This window comes from Podarcis tiliguerta (assembly GCF_965153285.1).
Source record: "Podarcis tiliguerta genome assembly, chromosome: 16".
NCBI lineage: Eukaryota > Metazoa > Chordata > Lepidosauria > Squamata > Lacertidae > Podarcis > Podarcis tiliguerta.
In genome coordinates, this window is record NC_139549.1 from 1214183 (window position 1) to 1239620 (window position 25438).

The 25438-nt window shown below is 41.8% G+C and overlaps 3 protein-coding genes and 1 pseudogene across 5 annotated transcripts in view; 1 reads left to right on the forward strand and 3 right to left on the reverse strand.

The window, feature by feature from the left end:
- The window catches only part of LOC310666072 (uncharacterized protein), a 1539811-nt gene that overhangs the window by 744555 nt on the left and 769818 nt on the right, over positions 1 to 25438 (forward strand). The gene's annotated exons all lie outside the window — the stretch shown is intronic.
- Positions 1 to 25438, reverse strand: part of LOC310667155 (vomeronasal type-2 receptor 26-like) — a gene marked incomplete at both ends in the record, with an annotated part of 143064 nt that overhangs the window by 20638 nt on the left and 96988 nt on the right. The gene's annotated exons all lie outside the window — the stretch shown is intronic.
- LOC310667117 (vomeronasal type-2 receptor 26-like) lies at positions 1224 to 15817 on the reverse strand (annotated as a pseudogene). Its single transcript has 7 exons — positions 15603 to 15817; positions 14274 to 14369; positions 13005 to 13296; positions 10135 to 10995; positions 9043 to 9270; positions 7042 to 7264; positions 1224 to 2125 (listed from the first exon to the last, which is right to left on the reverse strand). The product of its transcript is annotated as a vomeronasal type-2 receptor 26-like (transcript).
- LOC310667118 (vomeronasal type-2 receptor 26-like) lies at positions 5965 to 6864 on the reverse strand (the record flags this gene model as incomplete). The annotated part of the gene is made up of 1 exon (XM_083418848.1): positions 5965 to 6864. The coding sequence occupies one exon, from the start codon at positions 6862 to 6864 to the stop codon at positions 5965 to 5967; it is 900 nt and encodes a 299-aa protein (XP_083274974.1).

Below are 25438 nucleotides of genomic sequence, written 5' to 3' on the forward strand. Positions count from 1 at the left end.
GGAAAAGAATGAGCGATCAGTCTGACAGAGCCCTTGGTATAAGGCCAAGCTTTGAACATCACAGGAGATATTAATAGTATCTGCAAGTCTTGATTCGTAGTTTTCATGCAGCTACTGGAATTCCCAGAGACTCAAATAAATGATTGTGATTACTTTGATAATTACAGGAGACTTCTCAGTGATTTTTATTTGGGGGGGGGGAGGGGGAGCATGTTTATCACATCATAGCCAAAGTCTCAGCTGGTCTTCCTTAGTAGGGAGAGCAATAAGAGTTTATGGAGAGTCAGCAAAAAAGAGATAAAAAGGTTACCCAGAAAACTACTTAAGGTGAAAATCTATAATAAAAGAATAAATGCTTTACAGCCGATTTTTCAAAGAGGTAAAACAAACAAACAAAACCCTTTGCATAACCTTTAAATCAAGTACGTTACCCATTTTATCAACAAAGAGCCAGTGAGATGTAATGGTTAGAGTGTTGGACTAGGACATGGGAGACCCACTTTATTACAGTGGTACCTTGAGTTACAAACACTTCGGGTTACAGACTCCGCTAACCCAGAAGTAGTACCCCGGGTTAAGAATTTTGCCCCAGGATGAGAACAGAAATTGTGCGATGGCAGCGGGAGGCCCCATTAGCCAAAGTGGTACCTCAGGTTAAGATTGGTTTCAGGTTAAGAACGGACCTCCGGAATGAATTCAGTTTGTAACCAGAGGTACCACTGTACATACAGTCCAGCTACTAATTCCCCATTTGTATCTGTCCTGCATGGAGAAGATAAATTCAGAGAATCTGGGTCTCATTTGTAGGCAAATGAGTACTAGTGGGTAATAAATGCCATTCAAATGATTTGAAGCCCCACTTGGAAATGTGGCAATTTCACATTGTGAAGCCAGGTGGATGTGTACATACATGTGTATCTACAGGTGGATGATGACTGGGAGTATAGCCTGATCAGGTCTCCCCATGAAGGGATATACCTTTAGCACCCTATGAATGGAAGATCAGTGTATTGGCAGGATAACAAATTGGCAGAACAACCTTACAGAATTAAAAATTGGTCTCAGCTTTGTTGATTACAGATGTAGGTTGGATACTTTTTCTGGGAATAAAAAAGATGAAAGGGATGAGAGTTGAGAAATACAAGGAATTACTTTGTCTGGTTTTCTTCCAATAAATACCAGTAAACAATGCAAAAATTAAAACCATCAACACAAGTTCATTCCTATGTGCTCCTCAGAATTAAGTGGTCTTTGCTGTTCAAGTCAGGCCTCAGAAGAATGATGTACAATTTGGGGGCAAAGATACAACCCAGCAAACCTGCGCTGGAGGCCAAGATGCAAAAGACCTCCACAGCCACCATCTGCTTTCCTTTGGTGCTGAGATAAGAGGGAACAAAGGACAGCCAAACACTGCAGAACACCAACATGCTGAAGGTGATGAACTTGGCTTCGTTGAAAGTGTCCGGCAACCTCTTGGCCAGGAAAGCCATAGTGAAGCTGACCATGGCCAGGAATCCCAGATAACCCAGGACAGAATAAAACATCGCGACAGAACCTTCGTTGCATTCCACAATGATTTCCACCGCCAGAGAGTTCATGTCCACATCTGGGAATGGAGGAGCCGTACAGAGCCAAGCGGCACAAATGCTGGTTTGAACGGAGCAGCAAGCAAGAAGAACCGAGTTTGTGAGAGATTTCCCCACCCATTTCCTCATCCTGGATCCTGGTTTGGTGGCCATGAAAGCCAGAACCACCGTGATGGTTTTGGTCAAGACACAAGACACAGCAATGGAGAAGATGATGCCAAAAGCAGCTTGTCGTAAAGAGCAGCTCACTGGGTGAGGCTGGCCAATGAAGAGCAAGGAGCAGAGGAAGCAGAGCAAGAGGGCAAGGAGCAGAGTGTAGGTGAGGTCCCGGTTGTTGGCTTTGACAATGGGAGTGTCCCCATTCCTAGAGAAGACGCCAAGTATCCAAGCTGTGACCAGAGAAAAGACCAGAGCTAAGGAAGCTAAAACGACCCCTAAAGGTTTTGCCTAGGAAAGAAAATGTTGGTGTTTGGGGATGCATTGATCTCTGTCCTTGTTTGGAAATTGGTCATCTTGGCATTGGAAACAATAATCCATATCTGAAAAAAATGAAAAAGGAAATGAGTGATATATGAGTTCCAACAAATAAGACATTAATTAGTTGGAATAAGTATCAGAGATAAGTGAATATTAAAACCAGTTTGTACAATCTCATGCCATTATGCATAATCCACAATACGCTCTATGTTTTGATGGGCCTAAGGTGCATGGGTTTTTCATCTACTCTGTCCTTCATCTGGAGTTAGTGATCAGGAACATGGACTTTGGTTGTGCCCTTAGTTGAGTTGGTCACACCCAGAGAGATCTTCATGGTGATAGAGGCTTCTTTAGAACAGCCACTTTGCGCTCAGAGGCTGCGCTGAGGACAGTTCTGTGTAGGGAGATCATTTCATGCTCTTACCTGGCTCACACACCTAAAACTATCCATTCCTACAATGTAGCATGTGGGAAGAGGCAGATAACAGCAGACATATCCCACACCTATTTCCACAGATCTCACTTGCAAAAGTTCTGGATTTAGTTTCCCCAACTATCTCTTTTTTCTTCCAGATATCAGTGCAGCTGCTCTTCTCTTTAGGAGTACTGAACTGCTAATAGAGGGAAAGTGTTGAAATAGATAATAGGGACTTCCGGGTTAGCGCCTCCGGCAATGGCGGATTTCCTCTGATCTGGAGGAATCTGCTCCGTGGAAATCAGGGTCTGGACCACCACGGCGAGGCGGAGACCCACTAAAAACCACAGGCGGGAGAAGCCTGTGGATGTGGGATTCGTCTGGCACCTTTTGCGCCTCCCCTACTCACGGGGAAACCCAGTTTCGGGGATCCGGAGCGACGTGGGGTGAGTGGCACGGTGCTTTGAATCGACTGCTTCTTTCACGGAGTGAAGCCTCATTGCTGTTGCCGGAGAGCACTGACTTTTTCCTGTGGACAATTGGACTTTAAACAACTACCCGTGAGTAGAACGGAAAATTGGATCTTTAAACATCTTAATTTGGCATCGTAACAAGAAGGTCTCAAACAGGAAGTCCGCCTTCCTCTTTTGTAAATAAATTGAAGCAAAGACGTTGCAAGCTAAAGTCTGGAAAGCCTTTTGTAAAGGATTTAATCTCCATCGGTTAAAATTATTAAACCCCCCTTGGAAGCAGGAGAAGAGGGGGGAAATTTTAGATCGTCTAAGCCTGCAGGAGAGAGAGTGAAGAAAGATAAATTACCACCACTTTGAACCTGGGAATGGGCTGTCAATAAGATCAACGTTTTGGGAAAGTTCATTGACTGTGAACAAAACGTATGTTGACAGATAGTTAAAAAGAGAAATATATTGTTTCCATTGTTTCCTTTTGCACCTAAAAAGGAAAATTGAAACTAACTTTGTTGCTGGATCTGCGTTTAAAAGGACGGATACAAATGGAAATTGTTTCCCCTAGAGGGAGCTTTTGAAACTGTTGCAGGAGTGGAGCTGGGGAATTTTCCAGCTGCAGAGATTAAAGACCGTGAGAATCAGAGATTGACCTTGACAAGAATGTTGACAGAAGAAGCCTTAGGGATTGCATTTTGCAAGACAAGTGCTTTATTGGAACAGCTTCATGAGAAGACGGATGTGATGATTATTAAAATTGATAATTTGGGACAAAAAAATGACTGATTTGGGACAAAAAGTGAATACCTATACAGAAACTACTCAGGAATCGACTCAGGAATCTGTTTTGACATGGCAAGCTGTGGAGAAGATGAAGGAGAAAGCTGCTGTCGAACCTCAAGTAATTCAAGTGGAGAGAGCCCTGGCCTTACAGAGGCAATTTGATGAACATAAGCTGTGGCCTTTTACGATTGAATCTAGAGAAAGTCAGATTTGGAGGGATGGAGTCCCGCTTGGTTTGGAGAAGGAAAGTTGGTCAGATCCCCTTATGCAGGGATGTTCTGGATTTTGGGATCTGGATTTGGGTCAGGGGGAGATTGGTGGGGGCCTCTAGCTTTGGAGGGATTTTGAAACACGCTCTGAAATATCTTTTGGACTTTGGTTCTGACTATGGAGAATGGGCTGACCTGTCGAGAAGGAATAAAGACATTGTTAGGTTGGAGTTTCCCCGAGATCTACTCCTCAGTGCCAAAGGAAGGAAGTTAAGAGCAAGATCAGCAGAAGATAAAGTAAAGTGCATTTATAAATATGAAGAAGATCTGCAGAAGGGACATGGAAAAGACTTAAGAGCCTCGGACAGAAGACCATCAGGTTAATGGACCAGATGGAATTGATAGAAAGGACTGACAGAACCCAAGACCAGGGAGAAGAGACGGTGGAAGAAGACTGGAAAAAAGTTAAAAAATTTATTTAGAGAAATGTTGTAAAATTAATGAGTGCTAGAAAAATGTTGGAATGAAATTATATGGCTTTAGTAGAAATGTTATAAGGAGTTAAGTATAAATAAGTTTTAGGGTTTTAATGGTAAGATAAGGTTAAAATATGTTAAGACAATTAAATGACAGAAAACAGTGAAAGATGGAAAGGATTTGCTGAAATAATTAATAACTAGAATACAAAAAAGGGAGGTGTGAGGAGGTCGATGAAACAAGTTAATGAAAGATTTAGATATGGAAGTATTGGATGTGTTTTTAATTGTTTTTGCTTTTGTTTTCGTTTTGATGTATTGTGTCTTTTGTTTTGTTTTTTTATATGTACTGTAATGTATTGATTTGTATTGTTTACTTTTTCTTTTTCTTTTTTACTTCTTTCTGTAAATCTTAAACTTTTAATAAATATTATTTTAAAAAAATAATGAAGGCAGCCCTGTTTAGGGAAGCTTTTAATGTTTGATGTATCACAGTATTTTAATATTCTTCTGTTTTTGTTTTTATAGAAATAATATTTATTAACAGTCTAATAGTTACAGAAAAAAACAATAAAAAAGTTTAACAGAACAAAACAATACCTTACAATGCATCAAAAAGAAAAAGAAAAACAAAACAACAAAACAACAAGAAAAACAAAAACAGTTAAAAACACATCCAATATTTCCGTATCTTTACCTTTCAATTACTTGTTTCATTGACCTCCTCTCACCTCCCTTTTTTGTATTCTAGTTCAATTAGCTATTTCAGCAAATCCTTTCCATCTTTCTCAATTTTTTGTTCTATGATTTATCTTAACACAATCTAACCTTAAATTTTCCACTTTGGCCCATTAACAATCAGTTTTTACTTAATTCTTTATGACATATCTGCTAAAACCATATAACTTCATTCCAGCATTCTTCTAACATTCATTAATTTTGCAATATTTCTGTAAGTATACTTTAATTTTTTTCCAATCTTCTTCCACCGACTCTTCTCCCTAGTCTCGGATTCTGCCAGTCATTTCTGCCAATTCCATGTAGTCCATCAGCTTCATCTGCCATTCTTCCTGGGTGGGTAGATCTTGTGTCTTCCAATGCTTTGCAATAAGTATTCTTGCTGTGGCATACATAAAGAAAGTTCTATCCTTGCAATAAGTATTCTATGCTGTGGCATACATAAAGTTCTATCCTTGCAATAAGTAATTCTATGCTGTGGCACACATAAAGAAAGTTCTATCCTTCTTTGCCACCAATTGGCCGACCATGCACAGGAGAAAGGCCTCTGGTTTCTTCAGGAAGGTATATTTAAATAGCTTTTTCATTTCATTATAAATCATCTCCCAGAAATTCTTAATCCTTGGGCACGGGTGTTTTAATATTATCCCGGAAGCCGTCCAGAGTGGCTGGGAAAGCCCAGCCAGATGGGCAGGGTATAAATAAATAAATAAATAAATAATAATTATTATCCCAGATTTCTAATTACATACATGTAAATAAAAAAGCAATAACAGACACCTAGAATTACAAGCATGATTCAGGCTTCTTGATTATTTAAAACTGTCTTCTAATTAGCTGCTCCCTGCTGTTCAGCTCAGGCCTCAGTAAAATAACATAGCATTTGGGGATAAAGATGCAGCCCAGTAACCCACAACTGGAGGCCAAGATGGAGAAGATCTCCACAGCCACCATGTATTTGCCCTTGGTGCTCAAGTAGGTTGGAACAAAGGAGAGCCACACACTGCAAAAGACCAACATGCTGAAGGTGATGAATTTGGCTTCATTGAAACTGTCAGGCAACTTTCTAGCTAGGAAAGCCACCGTGAAGCTCACAATGGCCAGCCAACCCAGGAATCCCAGGACACAATAAAACATGACAGTGGAGCCTTCATTACATTCTAGTATTATTTCGTCAGTCATTGAGTGCGTGTCAACGTCTGGGAAAGGAGGAGAAGTGGCCAGCCATATGCTACAGATTGTGGCTTGAATAAAGGAGCAGGAAAGAACAATTGGGGTGCCCAGTGGCTTCCCTACCCACTTCCTCATGCTGGACCCTGGCTTGGTGGCCATGAAAGCTAGAACCACAATGGCAGTTTTGGCCAATATGCAAGAAACTGCCACTGAGAAGATCATGCCAAAAGCAGTTTGTCGAAGGAGGCAGGTGACTTCCTCAGGCTGGCCAATGAAGAGCAGAGCACAAAGGAAGGAGAGCAGGAGGAAAAGGAGGAGAATATAAGTGAGGTTGCGGTTGTTGGCTTTAACTATGGGAGTATCTCTGTGCTTTGTGAATATTTGAAGCACCAAAGCTGTGATGCAGGAAAAGAAGAGGGCCAACGTGGCCAAACTGATCCCCAACGGTTCTCCATAAGACAAGAAAGTTTTGACTTTGGGGAGGCAGCCATCCTGTTCATTGTTTGCATATTGATCTCCAGGGCATTCTAAACAGTTGTCCATGTCTGAAAAAGAAATAAAGAAATCTCAATGAAACAAAAAGGTCTTCTGTCCCGAAATGCATCTAAGCATTTCTAAGAGATGCCAGAATATATATCTGCTACTTCCATACTCTTTTCCCACTAGAGAAAGGAGCTTCTGGTGCACAGGTAAAATTAAAGTGTGTGATGGATTCCTTACCCTCCTTGTTTGAGATCTTCCCTTCTGGACACGGAAGGCAATCATAGCAGCAGAATGGCTTTCCTTCCTTCTTGTTCTTTCTATAACCTACATGACAATTCTCATTACACAGAGAAGTGGGTTGTGCCTGTTCATAAATGAAAGAAGGAAATCGTTTGGGACTTATCTTCAAATAGTAAAAATGATAGTTAAGCAATAGCTTCCTATAGGTTTTTTGTTTGATCTGAAGATGATCTTAAATCCAGCACTAATGGTAGTATGAAACTTCTACCATTACTCCAGTACCTTTGCCTTTATGAAAACCATATTGGTAAGTATTTGAACTTCTTCAGAGATTAGCAAGGCAATATCTTATCCAATTAGAAAATGTTCTGGTGAAAGCTTATTGGGTCAGTATCTCATGAATATAGAAATAGCTCAAGTGCTTTTGACTCACAGTTGCAATAGAAATTATTGAAATTCTGTTCCATCCAGGTAGTCTAACCACTGTTCCTTTAACTTCGAACTTTCAATCTATGCTTCCCATGGTTTCTCTGGGAACATTCAGTGACTTTGCTTTCTTTTTGTATACTTGTATCTTTTTTGTGTAGGGCAATGATCTCTTGTCTTACCTTCTTGGACCATTCTACTGACTTAGAAATATGGCTACCATACAGCAACATTTGACACTCAAGAAACCCCTTGTGAGTTCAAGTATTTCATGTGTTCCAGCTCAAGCACACCTAGTTGCATCAGACAACACGTGTTGTATTTATGCTGTTGTGACTGGGGGTGAATAACAGTGAGACTGAAGAAGCCATTATGAGTTGCATTTTCAGTTGAATTTGGGGGAAACCACTTGAAGCATCCATTGAGTTGAGCTACTTTTGCAAACAGCTGAAAGTCTGTAAATTTTGATAATAAACCTGATTTGCAATGGGGGTTGAATAACTTTGATTGCAGCTGTAATTGTTGGCTTTTGATTGATTCTTGCAGTGCTGTTTGCTTGCAGAGTTACCTTCTTCATGACATGCATGTATCTTAAAATCTACTTTTGCGGAGCCAGCTGCTAAAAATAATAGTTTGTACCTGTGGTTTCTGTGAACATTCACTGTTAATCATTTAGCTCAGCAGCCAATGTAAAGGAGTATGTTTAGCATAATGCTGCAAACCAATGATAATGTTTAAATAATTGATTGACTCTTCCTGGAGTAATTGCGTGGTACAAATTAGGGCTGTGGAACAGAATTGGTCAAATCTGAAACTGAATCGGGCTGATTCTGAAGGAAAGGCAGACAGCATCTGCAAAGAGCAGCACAGAGCTCTTTGCAACAGAGCTTTCTAATAGCCCCACATTACACTTTGGATATGTGTGCCTGTTCCAAGCAGGGGGACACATGAGTGCAGTCAAAATGAGCAGGATTGAGCTCTCCATTTCCCAGCTCCTGAGTAGAGGGTCCAATCCTGCTGGCTTAACTTCTTCACCTAAAAAGATTAAATCTTTCTGCTTTTCACCATATTGTCTGAAGGAGGTTGATTTTGGCACAGGTGTTCCCTGGCCCAGCCCCAAAGTGGGTTGGGGGTCTGTGCAGAATCCTGAGAATGAAGGGAGGAACAATAATAATATGTATATACTAATTAAAAGACATACTGGGCTTCCTCAAATTTCATTGACTAGTGACACTTTCTTTCTAGCTGACACACTTCTGCAAATAGACATAGAAACAAGATAGCTTTCCTTTTATCAGTGCTACAGCCTGATATTTCCTGCACAGATTAAGTCTGATTCTGATAACTGATGATTCAATGTGTTGAAATGAAACAACACATAGAGAAAATCCTGAATAGATTCTTACCTCGTTGTACCAGTTGTGCCACCTGATACCATCATCATGAATGGTTAACCTCTTTTCTGGGGGAGCTTGTGGGTCCATAATCATAATTGATGATTCAATGTGTTGCAATGAGGCAGTTTTGGGACACTGAGCAAAAAACTAATGAAAATCCTGAATAAATTCTTACCTGGTTGAACCAGTTGGGCCACATGATACCATCCTCATGAATGGTTAACCTCTTTTCTGGGGGAGCTTGTGGGTCCATCGTTCCAACTTTGACTCTCAGAAAGGACTGATTTGGGAATGTGACCCAATTTATTAAATCCAATTCAGCTACTAATTTCCCATTTTGGTCAAAGGAAACTTCTTCCCCAACACTATTATTAAATGAAAAGCTTCCCAGAAAGTGGTGGAGCTAAGATTGAAGAGGAAAAAAGCAAATGATGAAGATGCCAAATATAATTAAATATTAGAAATATTGGTACGAATAGAGTGCTTATCTTTAGCATTTAAGAGGTATAGGTCATGGTCTCTTTAAAAGATTTTGTTAGTGTCTTTCTCTCTGTGTTTTTAATGAGTCGCTTCTTCAGAAATGGCTGGAGCTAAAAAGGAAAAAGGAATTAATGAGCAGTGCTGCTTTCTAGAAAAAGAGGTGCTGGATCTCACCACAAACACCTCCCTCGTTCCCTTGGAATGGCAATGGTGCCCCCCTGGAGAGGGGAGAGAACTGAGTTCCAGTGAGTTCTGACTGAAAAAAGCCCTGCTCATGAGGATATACAAAACAGGGACATTGCAGAGCACAATATTCATTTTAAATGTTTTGTGAAGTATAATTTCGATTGTAGTAATGTTTATTGTAGTGGTAAGATGTGGTTCTTTTAAGAATTAAAGTTAGTCTTGGCATAAATTTCATAGAACATAGACCAAAAATATTAGACAGGATGTTCCTTCGTATAGGTGGATAAGCTTTGTAAATAAGCTGCTCATCACTTTCCAGGGATACAGGGATGCCTTTGTACAAATTGTGATAGCTTGGTGTCCTGTACCTAGCCATCTATGGCCATGTTTTGCTATTCCAAGGGCAACTGAACCCACTTTAAAGTGATGGCAGAATTTCATCCATTATGTTATCCTAACCATTAGTGGATAATCATTTCCTTCCTGAGAGGAAAGAGGAACGAGTTTCCCCTACTGACAGAGGTATTCAAGAAAAGTCCCCCCTTTGGCTGAGTTCCAGAGTTGATTACAGACATCTGTATTAACTGGAAGACAACATTACCTGCCACGGCTGTTGATCTGTAAGTTTCCATCTTGCTCCACCTGCCATTGCTCTGCAATTTAATTTGGTGGACTGCATGGTGTGCAAAGCATGTGCCAAAATATAGATTGCATTGTAGATGCTGTAGCTGTGGGCTGTCATGCTCGTTTCAAAAACAGACCCAGGAAGGCTCTCAATATTCTCCTCCCCAGTGCAGAATTTGTCATCTTTCGTCTCTGAAGCAGGGTCGGGAAAACCACAATTAAATGCCTCTTCCCAGAAAACCCTGAGAAAGCCATCTTCTTTTTCCAAGGTAGGCTTTCTCATCTGAATAAATTTCTGGAATCCTGGAAGATCCTTAGAGTGAACTGCAAAGGATAGAGCCCCATGGAGGAATGTGATGTCCCAACCTCTTTGAAAGGGAAATGAGGTGAAGTCCATCTGGGCTGTCATAATCCAGACTTTTGTATTTCCTTGCATTGGCACATCATTCGTTTCCGCAAGTCTGGGTATTGCTCTCATTGCCATAATTGTGTGAATTTCTCCATGTACAACCACAGCATTGGCAGTGCTTCCCACAATAATGCTGGTTGTTTTAAAACCTTCTTCCACGAATTCATCAAACTCACCAGAAGTGGTAACCTTAGGGAAACTTTCTATAAAATCAAAACAGATACCCTTCTGGGCAAAGATGGGGGGAACATTTTGTACAAATCTCTCTCCAGTGTCATCTGGGATTAAAAGCACACCAATCCACATCCAACGGAAATGCAGCAGTAACTGGAGGATCCCCTCATATTGCTGAGTCCCATCTGGGAATATCCAGTGGGTGAAAAGAGCTTGAATGTCATTAGTCGTCACAGGAGAAGAGCCATAGATGAGCTGAAGAGGGTCATTGTTAAAATCAAGGGAGGAAAGGTGATAACAAATGATGATATCAAAACCCCCAAACAAGATTTCAATATATTAACCAGGGGGATTCAGCTTTTTGTTTACAGTGGTACCTCGGCTTCCAAACGCTTTGGGTTACAAACTCGGCTAACCCGGAAGTAGTACCTTGGGTAATGAATTTCCCCCCCGGATGCAAGCAGAAGTTGCGAGCCAGAGGCTCGTGTGCAGTGGAAGGCCCCATTAGCGAAAGCACCCCTCAGGTTAAGAACAGTTTTGGGTTAAGAATGGAACTCCAGGAAGAATTAAGTTCGTAACCCGAGGTACCACTGTATTTCTGTTAATTTATAATCTGCTCTTTCAGGAAATACTTGAAGATTGATGTCTTTTCATCAAATAGAACAATTATGCAGTTATATTAATGGCAGAATTTACTGTCTTTCATATCTAAAGGAGGATAAAGGAAATACTAGGTAAATGGCTACCAAGACAGCCAGTCAGCACAGGGGTGGAGCCTGTCACGAATTCTTCGCAGCGCTTTAGCAGAAATGCTCAGAGTTCCAGGTTCTTCAGTGCAGTATTATCTATTGTGAGCTATATAGATACAAATATTTACAGAAGCAGTTCATACAGTCAGACAGCGTACCTGGCTGCACCTTGAGGCAAATAGGAAAACTCTTTCTGACTTACACAGCATTCTGTGAATCCCGACAGAGCCACCCTGAGGAAAATGCCTATAGTTAGAGAAAGGAGCCCCTGAGCTTAGATACCACGACAGTGTGTGGAGTACTGTAAGAATTTTCAGGCAAAAGTTAACTGGAGGGCTAAGTTTGATGAAGGAGAAGTAGAGTTGTGAGGATACCAGGCACACCAATTCCTAGGGGCCGAGGCAGTTTCCTCCCCACCAATGTACTTTTGGGGGGGGCTGAGCCCCCTCAATATTCAAGGGGCATCCAGCTCCTCATGGCATCACACACATGACATCGGGGTGTTGTGCGACATCATGCGCATGATATCATGCTGCATTGCACATGGGCCCCCTCATTCCTCTTCAGAAGATGGCACCTCTGCAGGATCCCGTCTGCTTGGGTCTCCTTCCAGTTAGGAGGGGAGAGATCTCCTAGAAAGAGAAGACACCCAAACCCTTAAGAGGGCTGGGTGATCCCCTGGGGCTGTTGTGCTATTTGGAGAACCTCAGGAGTGGGATTGATAGAAGGTGGGGGAACTGACAGAAAGTACTACCTTGTGTAAGAACCTGAAACTGTAACACATATGCAATGAGATTTAAGAAACTGAAGTAATGAAAAATGGAAATGAGCTGATTGTTTTACCAGTTGTAACATCAAACTGATAAGAAGCAACTGACGTTAAAAAGGAGATATATGTTTGTCACCTTGTTTTGAAGCCTGTAACATCAACTAAATTTAATGTAATAATTAATAAGTTAACTGTTTCTTGAAATAATTTTAACTCCTGATATGTCTTTTGTTTTTACTAACTTTATTCTGCAAAATAAATCTTTCTTATTTGTTCAACTTCTGCCTGAAGTTGACCTTTACCTCACACACGCTAGATAACCCATGGTGGTTACAGAGTTTTACTGAGTGGGATCTGCTTCAAAAGGATTCCAATATCACTTATTTCTGTTGATTTGGAATGTTAAAGTTATCTTGGGAAATATATAAGTGATTTTTTAGCCGGCACAGCAAACATACAGTTGTGCTACCACAGGCAGCAGATATTTTGTTACAGTCCTGCACAGGAGTAAAGTGAGGAATTCAGTGAGGAATTCTTCCACCTGAGTTTTTAAGGAGGTGTAGAACTGAAGCAGACACATTTTCCACAACCTAAATTTTTGATTGAAAAATACCAACCTATACTCACTATTTGCCATTCCCTTGATATTTTGTTCTTCAGTTACCAGCATGCAACCCAATGAGATTTAGTCAAAGGCAACTGTAAATGGCTTTCATGATGACCCATGCTCCATGCAGACCTCTTACTCTGGGCATCTTGTACGTAGACAGGATGGTTGACATGTAGAGGCATAAATCAGAATTTGGCCCCCCAATGGCCACCTTTGGAGTCTCCTGAACATCACACTTGTAGTTGGGGAGGAGTCTTTCTTGGCTAGAGAGAAGTTCCATGGAGGCTTGGTAGGTCCAGCTTGCACTGAAATGGCTGTTGTAGATGTGGAAACCCAGAGAGATATTGGGCAATATTTGGGGATTTTCATTTATCTCGTTCACAGCAAATGCCAAAGCCAGGATATGCTGGTAGAGTTGTGTCACTGGCCTGTATGGAGAGCGACATAGTACATAACAGTTCACATTCACAAAAATGTGTGGATATATTGAAACACGAACCTGGATGTTTTGCTTCCTTGAACATCTAACTCCTAGCATGGCTTTCAGTCCTGCTAAATACAATCATCCATGTCCAGATACATGCACATGAGGCCACATCTCACAGGGAGGTGCCTCTGCCCCACTTGACCCCCTACCCCCACCAATGCCTGGCCTCCTGGGGCTGCACAGTGGTGGTGTCTTCTGGTGATAATCTCTGATCTTAGTAGTTCTTACTAGACACCACTGTGGCAGCTGTACAATGGCAGCTGCAGGAATTCTCTGGCCCAAGGCAGCTGCTTCAATTTGCCTCACAGCTGGGCTGGCCCTTTTGCTACTAGTTCTGTTCTATGGAGGAGGAGGAGGAGGGGGAGGAGAAAAATCTGGTGACCAAAACCTTATAATAAAAACACCTCTAACTCTGAATGAATTACCACTTGGCTTTGATTAAAGTCAAATATTAAAGAAGAAATCCTTAGCTCAGCATGGTAAATGAGTTGAAAGCCTTAATAAAGTGAATGGGGATGTTACCTTTTATGCTGCCTTGCAAACCTTTTTTTTTTTAAAAAAAATGAAGACCGGTATAATCCTACCATATAAGAAGAGAAAGGTTATCACACACTGCAGAAGTGGGTTTGAGATATCAGATCTGCCCCCATGTCTCATAAACACCAGAACTACGTGGAAGGAAAAGAGCGGCAGTAATCATCATACACTAGTGGCCAATATTGTGAAAACATTTTGGAATGTCTGTATGACCTCAAAACCATGCTAAATATCTCTGTAGAAGATTACGAAAAGCTTGGCCTATCGCTCAAGATCCAAAAAACCAAAGTGCTGTACCAACAAGCGCAAAACAACCCGTCTGCTGGGCCACAAATCCAGCTCAGTGGTGTAAGGCTGGAAAGTGTTGATAACTTCTCCTACCTTTCCAGAAGGGCCAACATTTGATACCGAAATCCAGCATCGCTTGAGCTCTGCGAGTGCAGCTTTCTCTTGGTTGAAGTGCAGACTGTCTGAGGACTGGGACATTTGCAGGGAAACCAAAATGCTTGTTTACAAAGCTGTCGTACTACCAACCTTAGTGTATGCTTGTGAACCATGGACCACTTACAAACACCATCTCCAACTCCTCAAAAGATTCCCTCAAGGGTGTCTCTCGAAATTTTTGCACATCACTTGGGAAGACACACAAACTAATGCCAGTGTACAGGAAGAAGCAAAGATTACCAGTGTTGAAGCAATGATTCTTCATCATCAACTTCGTTGGACTGGTCATGTTGTTTGGATGCCTGACTATCGTTTTCCAAAGCAAATACTCTACTCCCAACTGAAGAATGGAAAGCGTAATGCTGGTGGTCAACAGAAGAGGTTTACAGACTCTCTCAAGGAAAATCTTAAAAAATGTTGTTGAAACACCAACAATTGGGAAACACTGGCCTGCAAGCACTCCAATTGGAGAACAGCCATTAAGAAAGGTGCTATGGACTTTGAAGACACTCAAACTCAGGACGCAAGTGAGAAACACGCTAAGAGGAAGGCATGTTTGGCAAACCCTCACCGTGATCAACTCCCATCCGAAAATCTATGTCCTCACTGTGGAAGGCCATGAGAATACAGAATTGAACTCCATAGTCACATACGGACTCGCTGTTAAGACCGTCTTCGTGGAAAACAATCTTTCTCAGCTACGAGTGATCACCAAAGCAAATAGCCAAATAAACGAAGTTATGCACACAAAACCATGATAAAGGGTAGTTAATAACTTTTCACCATTTATGTTATTGTAGAAACTTTTTGCTGCAATTGCAGCACTGCAATGACATCCCATGGAATGAATCAAATATTTTAATTCACCAGGCGTTTTAATGTGAAACCAAGATTGTATGACTGTTATATAAAATATGTGCTTTATTCCTTGGTTGCTTCTGACTAAAAGGTTTATTCAAGCAGCTCCACAGATATTCTGTTGGATTCAGGTCAGGGCTATTCAACACAGTTTGTGGCATTATATTCTGCATTAGATTATCTTTCTAATGATATACTGTAGAAGTTCATTCTATGTTATACTGTTCTTATGAGCCGTCAAACCTTAGAAATACAGCTTTTCCTGAAGTTTTCCACAATTTTGACCACTTGTGTAATGAGCATCCCCCTCATTATATGTCAAATGCAGAAATATATTCATTACAGATATACAATGCAGCTTTTAAAACACACACACACACACACACACACACACACACACTTCCTTACAGAATGTCATCGAAGAGTTCACGTGTAGGAGGTTCATTGAAGGCTATGTTTGAAGTTATATAGATCTGAGACATAATGCCAGCAACAACAACATCTCCAGACTGGAAATATTTGTGAAGCATAGGAAGAGGGTCACGGATGGAACACGAAGCAACAGCAGCCTTGCACTCATCTGGAGGAAGCAGCACTGACGCCAACATCATGGAAAGTACCATCCTGCACAGAGCAAGAGGAAACTTGCACACAGTCGGAGGCAGCAGCACAAATACCACGATTGCAAATATTACCATGTTGCAGGGAATTTTTTAGGTGACAATTCATCTCTTTGCACATTGTCATCTGAGTGATGCTGAGCAGCAAAGTCTCACTGGGATGGTTACGAAAGCCAGATTTTTGCAGGGAAAAGAATCAGTGATCAGTCTGACAGAGCCCTTGGTATACGGCCAAGCTCTGAACATCACAGGAGATATTAATAGTTTCTGCAAGTCTTGATTCATCGTTTTCATGCAGCTACTGGAATTCCCAGAGACTCAAAGAAATGATTGTGATTACTTTGATAATTAGAGGAGACTTCTCAGCTTCTCAGTGATTTGGGGGTGGGAAGCATGTTTATCACATCACAACCAAAGTCTCAGCTGGTCCTCCTTAGTAGGGAGAGCAATAAGAGTTTATGGAGAGTCAGCAAAAAAGAGAAAAAAGGTTACCCAGAAAACTACTTAAGGTGAAAATCTATAATAAAAGAATAAATGCTTTACAGCCGATTTTTCAAAGAGGTAAAACAAACAAACAAAACCCTTTGCATAACCTTTAAATCAAGTACGTTACCCATTTTATCAACAAAAAATTGCATTACATTAACTAACACCATATGGACAGAGAATATTTCTCAGTTGAGAGCCAGTGAGATGTAATGGTGAGAGTGTTGGACTAGGACATGGGAGATCCAATTTATTACAGTGGTACCTCGGGTTACAAACACTTCGGGTTACAAACTCCGCTAACCCAGAAGTAGTACCCCGGGTTAAGAATTTTGCCTCAGGATGAGAACAGAAATTGTGCAACGGCAGCGGGAGGCCCCATTAGCCAAAGTGGTATCTCAGGTTAAGATCGGTTTCAGGTTAAGAACGGACCTCCGGAATGAATTAAGTTTGTAACCAGAGGTACGGTACCACTGTACATACAATCCAGCTACTAATTCCCCATTTGTATCTGTCATGCATGGAGAAGATAAACTCAGAGAATCTGGGTCTCATTTGTAGGCAGAGCAGGACCAGTGGGTAATAAATGCCATTCAAATGATTTGAAGCCCCACTTGGAAATGTGGCAACTTCACATTGTGAAGCCAGGTAGATGTGTACAGACATGTGTATCTGCAGGTGGATGATGACTGAAAGTATAGCCTTGGCAGAAGTTACGTGTTTCACACTGATGATCTCTCCCCATGAAGGGATATACCTTTAGCACCCTATGAATGGAAGATCAGTGTATTGGCAGGATAACAAATTGCCAGAACAACTTTATGGGGTCAAAAATTGGTCTCAGCTTTATTGATTACAGATGTAGGTTGGAGGCTATTTCTGGGAATGAAAAAGTTTAAAAGGATAATAGTTGAGAAATACAAGGAATTACTTTGTCTGGTTTTCTTCCAATAAATACCAGCAAACAATGCAAAAATTAAAACCATCAACACATGTTCATTCCTATTTGCTCCTCAAAATTAAGTGCTCTTTGCTGTTCAGGTCAGGCCTCAGAAGAATGATGTACAATTTGGGGGCAAAGATACAACCCAGCAAACCTGCGCTGGAGGCCAAGATGCAAAAGACCTCCACAGCCACCATCTGCTTTCCTTTGGTGCTCAGATAAGAGGGAACAAAGGACAGCCAAACGCTGCAGAACACCAACATGCTGAAGGTGATGAACTTGGCTTCGTTGAAACTGTCCGGCAACCTCTTGGCCAGGAAAGCCATAGTGAAGCTGACCATGGCCAGGAATCCCAGATAACCCAGGACAGAATAAAACATCGCGACAGAACCTTCGTTGCATTCCACAATGATTTCCTCCACCAGAGAGCTCATGTCCACATCTGGGAATGGAGGAGCCGTACAGAGCCAAGCAGCACAAATGCTGGTTTGAAGTGAGCAGCAACCAAGAAGAACCGAGTTTGTGAGAGATTTCCCCACCCATTTCCTCATCCTGGATCCTGGTTGGGTGGCCATGAAAGCCAGAACCACCGTGATGGTTTTGGCCAAGACACAAGACACAGCAATGGAGAAGATGATGCCAAAAGCAGCTTGTCGTAAAGAGCAGCTCACTGGGTGAGGCTGGCCAATGAACAGCAAGGAGCAGAGGAAGCAGAGCAAGAGGGAAAGAAGCAGAGTGTAGGTGAGGTCCCGGTTGTTGGCTTTGACAATGGGAGTGTCCCCATTCCTAGAGAAGACGCCAAGTATCCAAGCTGTGACCAGAGAAAAGACCAGAGCTAAGGAAGCTAAAACGACCCCTAAAGGTTCTGCGTAGGAAAGAAAATGTTGGCGCTTGGGGATGCATTGATCTCTGTCCTTGTTTGGAAATTGGTCATCTTGGCATTGGAAACAATAATCCATATCTTTAAAAAAATAATAATAAAATGATATCGTTTGATCTGGGCTACCGCCAGAGATCTGAAACCACAGCAAAGGTGAACTCTACAGGTCAAGTGATTGTGGAACGTGCCAATCGCTCCCTGATGGCGCTTTTGGAAAAACTATTAGGAAATGGGGAGAGGTGCAGGGCCCTAGGCAAATAAACATTTTGTTGTTTTCAATTAACCACCTTGCTTTTAATTCAGGCCAGCTTGCACCAGCAGAGAGGAATTTCTGCAAATCCAACGACCTCGAGCTTAAGAACCTGTTTTGTCAACAGCTCCCGGATCTGCAGTGGCATGGCCCTGTGGCCCCTGATCACCTGGGGACGGGGCTATGCTGTCATTTCTACCCCTACAGGTCTGTTGTGAGTTCCAGTTCGGTGTGTGCAGTCAGCAGTCCAATCTGCCGTCCAGCATGGTCCGGCATCAGGGCCCTCCTAATCCGACTCCAAACTTCCAGCTTCCTACTGGAGATGCCAATAAAGCACCACCCGAGGGAGACGAAGCGCTGCCGAGTGCAGACCAGGAAAGAACCATGTCTAGTCACTTGGGGTGACATCAAAGCTCTGGTTGCCACTGGACAGCATCAGCTCTCTCAAGCCTGAACAACCAGAGACATCAGACTCACTATTTGCGGCCATATCTTTGCCCATCTTACTGTCAACTCCATGCTATTTCTTTTCATGTTATGCCTGCTTTTGCCAATGAAGGCTTTGACGGACTGTGGCTCACTAGCTGCTTCCTAAGTTTCCATGGCCTAAACAAGTTTTTGCCTACAACATTTTGATCACGATTTGCCTGATCGCTGGGTGCTGTTTCATACAATGTATTCCCTCTCTGCTCCAGCTTTGCAAACCATGTTCTTGGCCTCACATTTTAGCCCTTACGGATTCGGACTCAGGATACACCCGTCTTCATGCTCGTCTCCTGACTTATCACCCTAATTATCCAAACCATAATTAAAGAAGGAGAGAGCTATCAAAATATTAAGGAAAGGGAGATGTAGAGGTAACGCTCCGCTTTGCGAAGGCAAACCTCGCACCAGATGTGCAACAGTATGTCAAGGAGCGTTTCCCCCTCTTTCCCTGACCTTTTGCCTTCTTGGATAGAAAAGAGGGTTTCCCCCCTGACCTTTTGTCCTTTCACAATTTGTTTGCTAGCCATATCACTTGGCTGGAGCATGACGGGGCACGCAGACATAATCAAGTATCAGGGGGAACATTTGAGGGAAACTCCTGATGACACTTGTATTTGCTAACACTGGAAATGTGCATAGATGGAAATAGGTTATGTTCAGGGTGGTTTCACTACTGTTTCCAATTGTTGACTTCTGCTAATAAAAGGAGCCTCGACAGAGCTAGCCGGCAGCTTGCTTGGAGCGTGCTTGCCAGCATGCTTCTGCACGGCTCACCTGCATTACCAACACCTGTCTCAGGTCCATCACTTCAGAGATCATTTCATGCTTTTTTCTGGCTCACATACCTAAAACTATCCACTCCTAACAATGTAGCATGTGAGAAGCAGGCAGATACCAGAAGACATATTCCACACCTATTTCCTCAGATCTGACTTGTAAAAGTTCTGGATCTAGTTTCCCCAACTATCTCTTTTTTCTTCCAGATATCAGTGCAGCTGCTCTTCTCTTTAGGAGTACTGAACTGCCAATAGAGGGAAACAGTTGAAATAGATATTAGGAATGTTTTTTTATAATAGGAGATGATGTCCCCTACCCGTCTGATTCGAAATCATCCCATTTGGACACGAAGCACAATCATAGCAACAAAATGGCATCCCCTCCTTCATTTTTCTGCTGTAGCCTGGCTGGCAGTGATCATTACACAAGGCAAGGGGCAGCACCTATACTTAAAGAGAGGAGAAAATGTAGCTCTCTTGTGCCTTGTAAACAACATAGCTTTAACCAAAGAGAAGAGATCAGTTGACTGCTTGACATTATTCCAGAAAGGTGTGTTGTATGCGTAAATATAGGGACACTGGTGGCGTTGTGGGTTAAACCACAGAGCCTAGGACTTGCCAATCAGAAGGTCGGTGGTTTGAATACCCACGACGGGGTGAGCTCCCGTTGCTGGGTCCCTGCTCCTGCCAACCAAGCAGTTTGAAAGCACATCAAAAGTGCAAGTAGATAAATAGTTACCGCTCCAGTGGAAAGGTAAACGGTGTTTCCGTGCGCTGCTCTGGTTTGCCAGAAGCAGCTTAGTCATGCTGGCCACATGACCCGGAAGCTGTACGCCGGCTCCCTCGGCCAGTAATCTTTATTGTCATTGTCCCATATGTATTGCATTGTTTCCATATGAACATAATTTGTATTTTTAATAACAATATCTCATTTTTAAAAAAGCAATAGTCCCACCTGATTAAAAGATCTGTGCCATGTGATGGCTTCCTCATCCATACTGAATCCTACATTTTGTGAATCTTGTGGAACTATCTTTCCTACTTTCACTCGGGAGAAGGTTTGGTTTGGAAAAGTAACCCAGTTAATAATATCAAATCCACCTGCTAATTCCCCCTTCTCATCAAAGGACACTAAGTCACCAGCACTGTTGTTGAAGGAGATACTCCTCAAGAACGAGTGCAGCTAGACAGAAGAAAACAAAGGCAAAGTTTTAAAAAGCAGAGCTTTTATGGATTATAGAAAGGAGAAAGTATCAATCCATATATTTCACACAATGGAAAGTAGTCCAAAACTATGCAGTCTACAACATTTGGAGAACATAAGTATTTCTAGCAAGTACATCTGGCCTGCCACTTGCGTGAGGGTTCAGCTCTGGGGTCCGTGTGCAAAGGCAAAATGGTGCCATGTCAGGAAGCCCTGGAACTGCCCCTCCTGCAAGGTGGGTGTGCAGGGAGAAGGGGGCAAAGAAATGGAGAGAAGCTCATGGGGGGTTTTCCCTGCTCACCATTTCTTTGTTTGTTTACTTCTCCCAACCAAATGGCCAAATATAATCAATAAACATCACTGGGAACCAGTTAAAAAACAGACCAGGTAACCACATTTGAAGATAGTCCTATATGTTCCTCTTTAGTGCATGAACAAATGCAGGTTCTAGAAAATAGTTGGTGTTGGTGGACAGAATGGGTGGGCAGTCATGGGTAGAAACAAACCTTAATATTTTCAAACATATTCTTAATTCTTGATAATCATCCTTTCTCTTGCTCAACCTTGCAAAGGTTTATTCTTAACAGGAAATCTTACCATCCAAGGTTGCAATTTTGGAGGATCGAGCCCACCTCTGCCTGCCATCATTCTGCGTTTTGACCTGGATGAGTGCATCTGATGTAAAGTATGTGCAATGGCATAAACTGCATTATAGATACTGTAACTTTGGCCAGTCATGGTCATTTCAAAAATATGCCCAGGAAGGCTCTCCAGACTCTCATGGCCAGAGCAGGTCTTTGTGTTTTCCTTGTGCCCATTGGAAGCAGAAAATAAACAGCTGAATGCCTGTTGCCAAAAAGCCCGAAGGAACCCATCTCCGTTTGGAGAGTTGGGGTTCAGGGCCTGAAGGAAGTCTTTAAATCCCTGGACTTTCTCTGTGTGAATTGCAAAAGACAAGGCACCGTCAAAGACTTGTATATCATAATACCTTTGCATTGTTTCTGAAGAGAAAGCCCACTGGGCTGTCAAAATCCACACAGTGCCTGTAGAATTCTCTGCAACATCTTGTGCTAATGAAAAGAAATATTGCATCCATTTCACAACTGCAATGGTCTGAGGTTCTGCACACAGAACCAATATGTTCACGTCTGAGGCCACCAGGAAAGAGGACTTGGCCCGAATGCGTTCCAAGAAACTAAAATTATCTATACCCTGAGATATGGCTGGTAGTTTTTCACTGAAAGCTGTACAGACTCCATGCCGGGAAAGCATTGGCACTAAGCTTTGCATAAAGCTCTCTCCATTTTCATCATCGGATGCCACAATTCCCACCCATGTCCACTGGAAATGTAGAAGTAGCATGACAATCCCTGCATATTGATATTTCTCATTGGGCACCGTTCGGTAGAATGTCTGGGGCTGCAACTCTGGGCTTCTCCCTGGAGCTAATACGCAGTAAGCAATCTGGAGGAAGAAATCAATTCCACAAGAATTGGAGAGTTAGAGCAAACCGTTGTGGTTCATCCCAAGTATCTGCTTGAAGAACAAACCCATGAGAATTTCTCGACTCCATTCATGGATGCATGTTGATCTCACAAGAACATTATGCATATCTCCAGGTGCTGTTGGTTTGGAAGAGTAACAGGTTTCTCTGACCTCTTGCAGCTGGCCTTGTGCAGCTTCCTGGGAGCAGGAGGAAGACTCCTGCTGCTGCGTTTGCCCAGTTCCAACCTCCCTGCTGCGTCCCAGTGACACACGGGAGACAAAGTCAGGCAAGTACCAAAGCCCCTCCACTTCCACCACTACTGCATATCTCCCACAGGTGCTTTTGTATCAGTTTTTTTATTTCACTTTATCATAAGAATGAACCAAAGCAAAAGAAAGTTTTGAGAACCCAGAAGATAACTATTGTACCAGAGACAGAAGAGCTTGACAGCCCCCACACTTACTATACCTGCGGAATCTTGTAGATGCCTAAGACAGTAGCCATGTGGAGAGAGATGTCAAAGTCAAGTCCCCCAATAACAGCTATCTTTTGTTCTTTCTTGTCACATTTGAAGTTGGGGACAATCCTTTCTGTGGTGGATAGAAGTTTCAAGGTGTTCTGGTAAGTCATCCTTGCATTTACATAGCTATCATAGATGTGAAACCCAAAGCTCATATTTGGTAGGATATTAGGGTTCTTGTTTATTTCTTTGACAGCAAACACCAGGGAGAGAGTATTCTGGTAGTTCTTCAGTATTTCTCTAATAAAAGAGTTATACATTGTGTCAGAGGTATTCTCATCCTCTCCCTCTTAAGTACATAGGTAACTTTCTGTCTTTCTCTGGCAAATCCCAAAAGATTAAATAGAATAAATAAGCAAAAAACAGACAAGCAAACCATATATGCATTGTGACTCTTGACAGTTTATAGCTGAAACCCAGGAACAATATTCAATCAGCTTTAAGAACATTGCATCTAAAAAGTGTTTAATTTAAAGGGTTATTAGTAATAATGTGGTGAAGGAGAACAGAAAACTCGAGGGTTAAAAAGATGAAGAATTTAAGGTATAACACACTAAGATAAAGACACGGGTAAGACAGAGGGAAGGGATTTGCTGATTAAATATTTGAATTGGAATACAGAGAGGAGAGGTGTGGGGAAGTCTGGGAAAAAAGCGAATGTAAGTAATACTAAGAAATTGGAATTGTTTTTACTTCTTTTTACCTGTTTTCTTTTTCTCTTTGTATTTTTCTTTTTTATTTGAAAATCTTAATAAAATATTATGAAAAAAAATAAAAATAAAAAGTGTTTAATTTTGTGCAGAACATTCATATCATGAAAGACATATACTGTATGTAAATTAATCTCTTATCTGCAGGTTTACCACTGGTGCCTAAATTTATGGGTCCTCACAGGTGGCCATTCCTCCTGTGCTAATGTTGCAAAGGGGGACTTGGTTGCCACATCCTTCTCTAACTCCTTATTTCCTTTCAGCAACCAACAGACACTCACTGGATGAGAAGTTGCCGAGTCAGCCATTTTGACTGGGGCCTCTCAGATAGTTAGAGTTTGGTGTAGGTGGTGTGAGTTCCACACCAGGTGGAACAGGATATATTCTTTCTTAGTAACTGAGTTTCCATCTTTCCCTCCTTCAGATAAGATTGCGGCTGTAAAAAAATACTGTAGTCAATGTTAGTCATACTCTGAGAAGACCTATTATGATTAATAGATCAGACTAACTTAGGTGTATTAATTTCAGTGGGTCTACTCTGCAAATAAGCCAGATAGATAGGACTTTGTTTTGCATAAACAAGTTTGCAACTGCTCTTTTTATTATCCAATATGGTTTACATTGTATAGCAGTGAATATAACCCAAAATCTATGATATTCACGTTTCACAGCATCTGTGACTGTCAGATTAAGTGATTCTGATTGTGAATGTGAGGATCAAGCTTTGCTGCAAAGGAAAACCAAATGTTAATGGTGTGAAAGGAAACACAGAGGGAGGTTGAGGATGAAGTTGGGAGAAAGTGGTGAGAGCCATGGGATCAGGTGATGAGAAAGCAGAACAGGCAGAAGATAGAAACCTCAAGAAGTGGAATCAAGCAATGAAGAGGCCAAGATCACAATGTTAAGAGAAGAAAATATATATTTAACATTCCTATGCGGGGGGGGGGGGGTCACGTGGAAACGTGTTCTGAGGATGCCATTGTATGTTTGGTGTAATTGTCGCATACATGAGCTCACCAAGAGTACGCTATGAAGGATAGGGTTTTTTTACTTACAAAAGTTCATCTGTAAGCTTTCTGTTTGGGTGCTCATGGAAAACGATTTCTTCAAATACAAAGCCGAAATAAGAAACAATTCCTCCAATGACTAGGTCCCCTCTCTGATAATTCTGGTATGGAAGCTGGAAAGGCTCCATCATGGTGCATCTAGCAGAGTGTTCCTTGCTCTCAGTTGGAGGCAACTGCAGCCACAAGAAGAGAAGAATCAGCAGCAGAAATGTTCCTACCATCTTGGGGCCAACAGGGATGCCGAAAGTCAGATTTCTGTCTTATCTACCATAAACTGCATTACAAGAAATCTCATTGAATGACTTTTGGATTATTTTGATAAAGGGAAAAAGCCAAAGATCTGAAAACCTGCATGTTCAGAATGTCTCATGTGAGCTCTGAATGACACAGAATTTATTTTATATACACTTTCACATTCTGACATTGATTGTGTTCATGGTCTGAAAAAGTGTGCAGGGGATTTGGGAAGATGAATGATAAATCCCAGCAATTTGAGATAATTACTAAGTTATCTCCTTAGAGCATTGAGTTCTGTGACTTACAGTAAGATCAAAATAATGAAGCATATTTGTTATTGAGTAGTTCTCTTGTAACTGCGAATGCCCCAGGCAAGCAAGCAGTCCAGCTGCAAACTGGTGCCCTGAAGGGAGTTTCCTATTTTCCCCAACACTCTTCCTCAATCACACCTCCACCATTTCCCCCAGCTGTACATGTGTCACCAATGAAGACATGATTTTCAGGATTTTGTACCACAGAGGTGTTTCCTTGTATACCAGTTAAGGGGAGAGAGGAAATACACTTAAAATAATGCAGGAT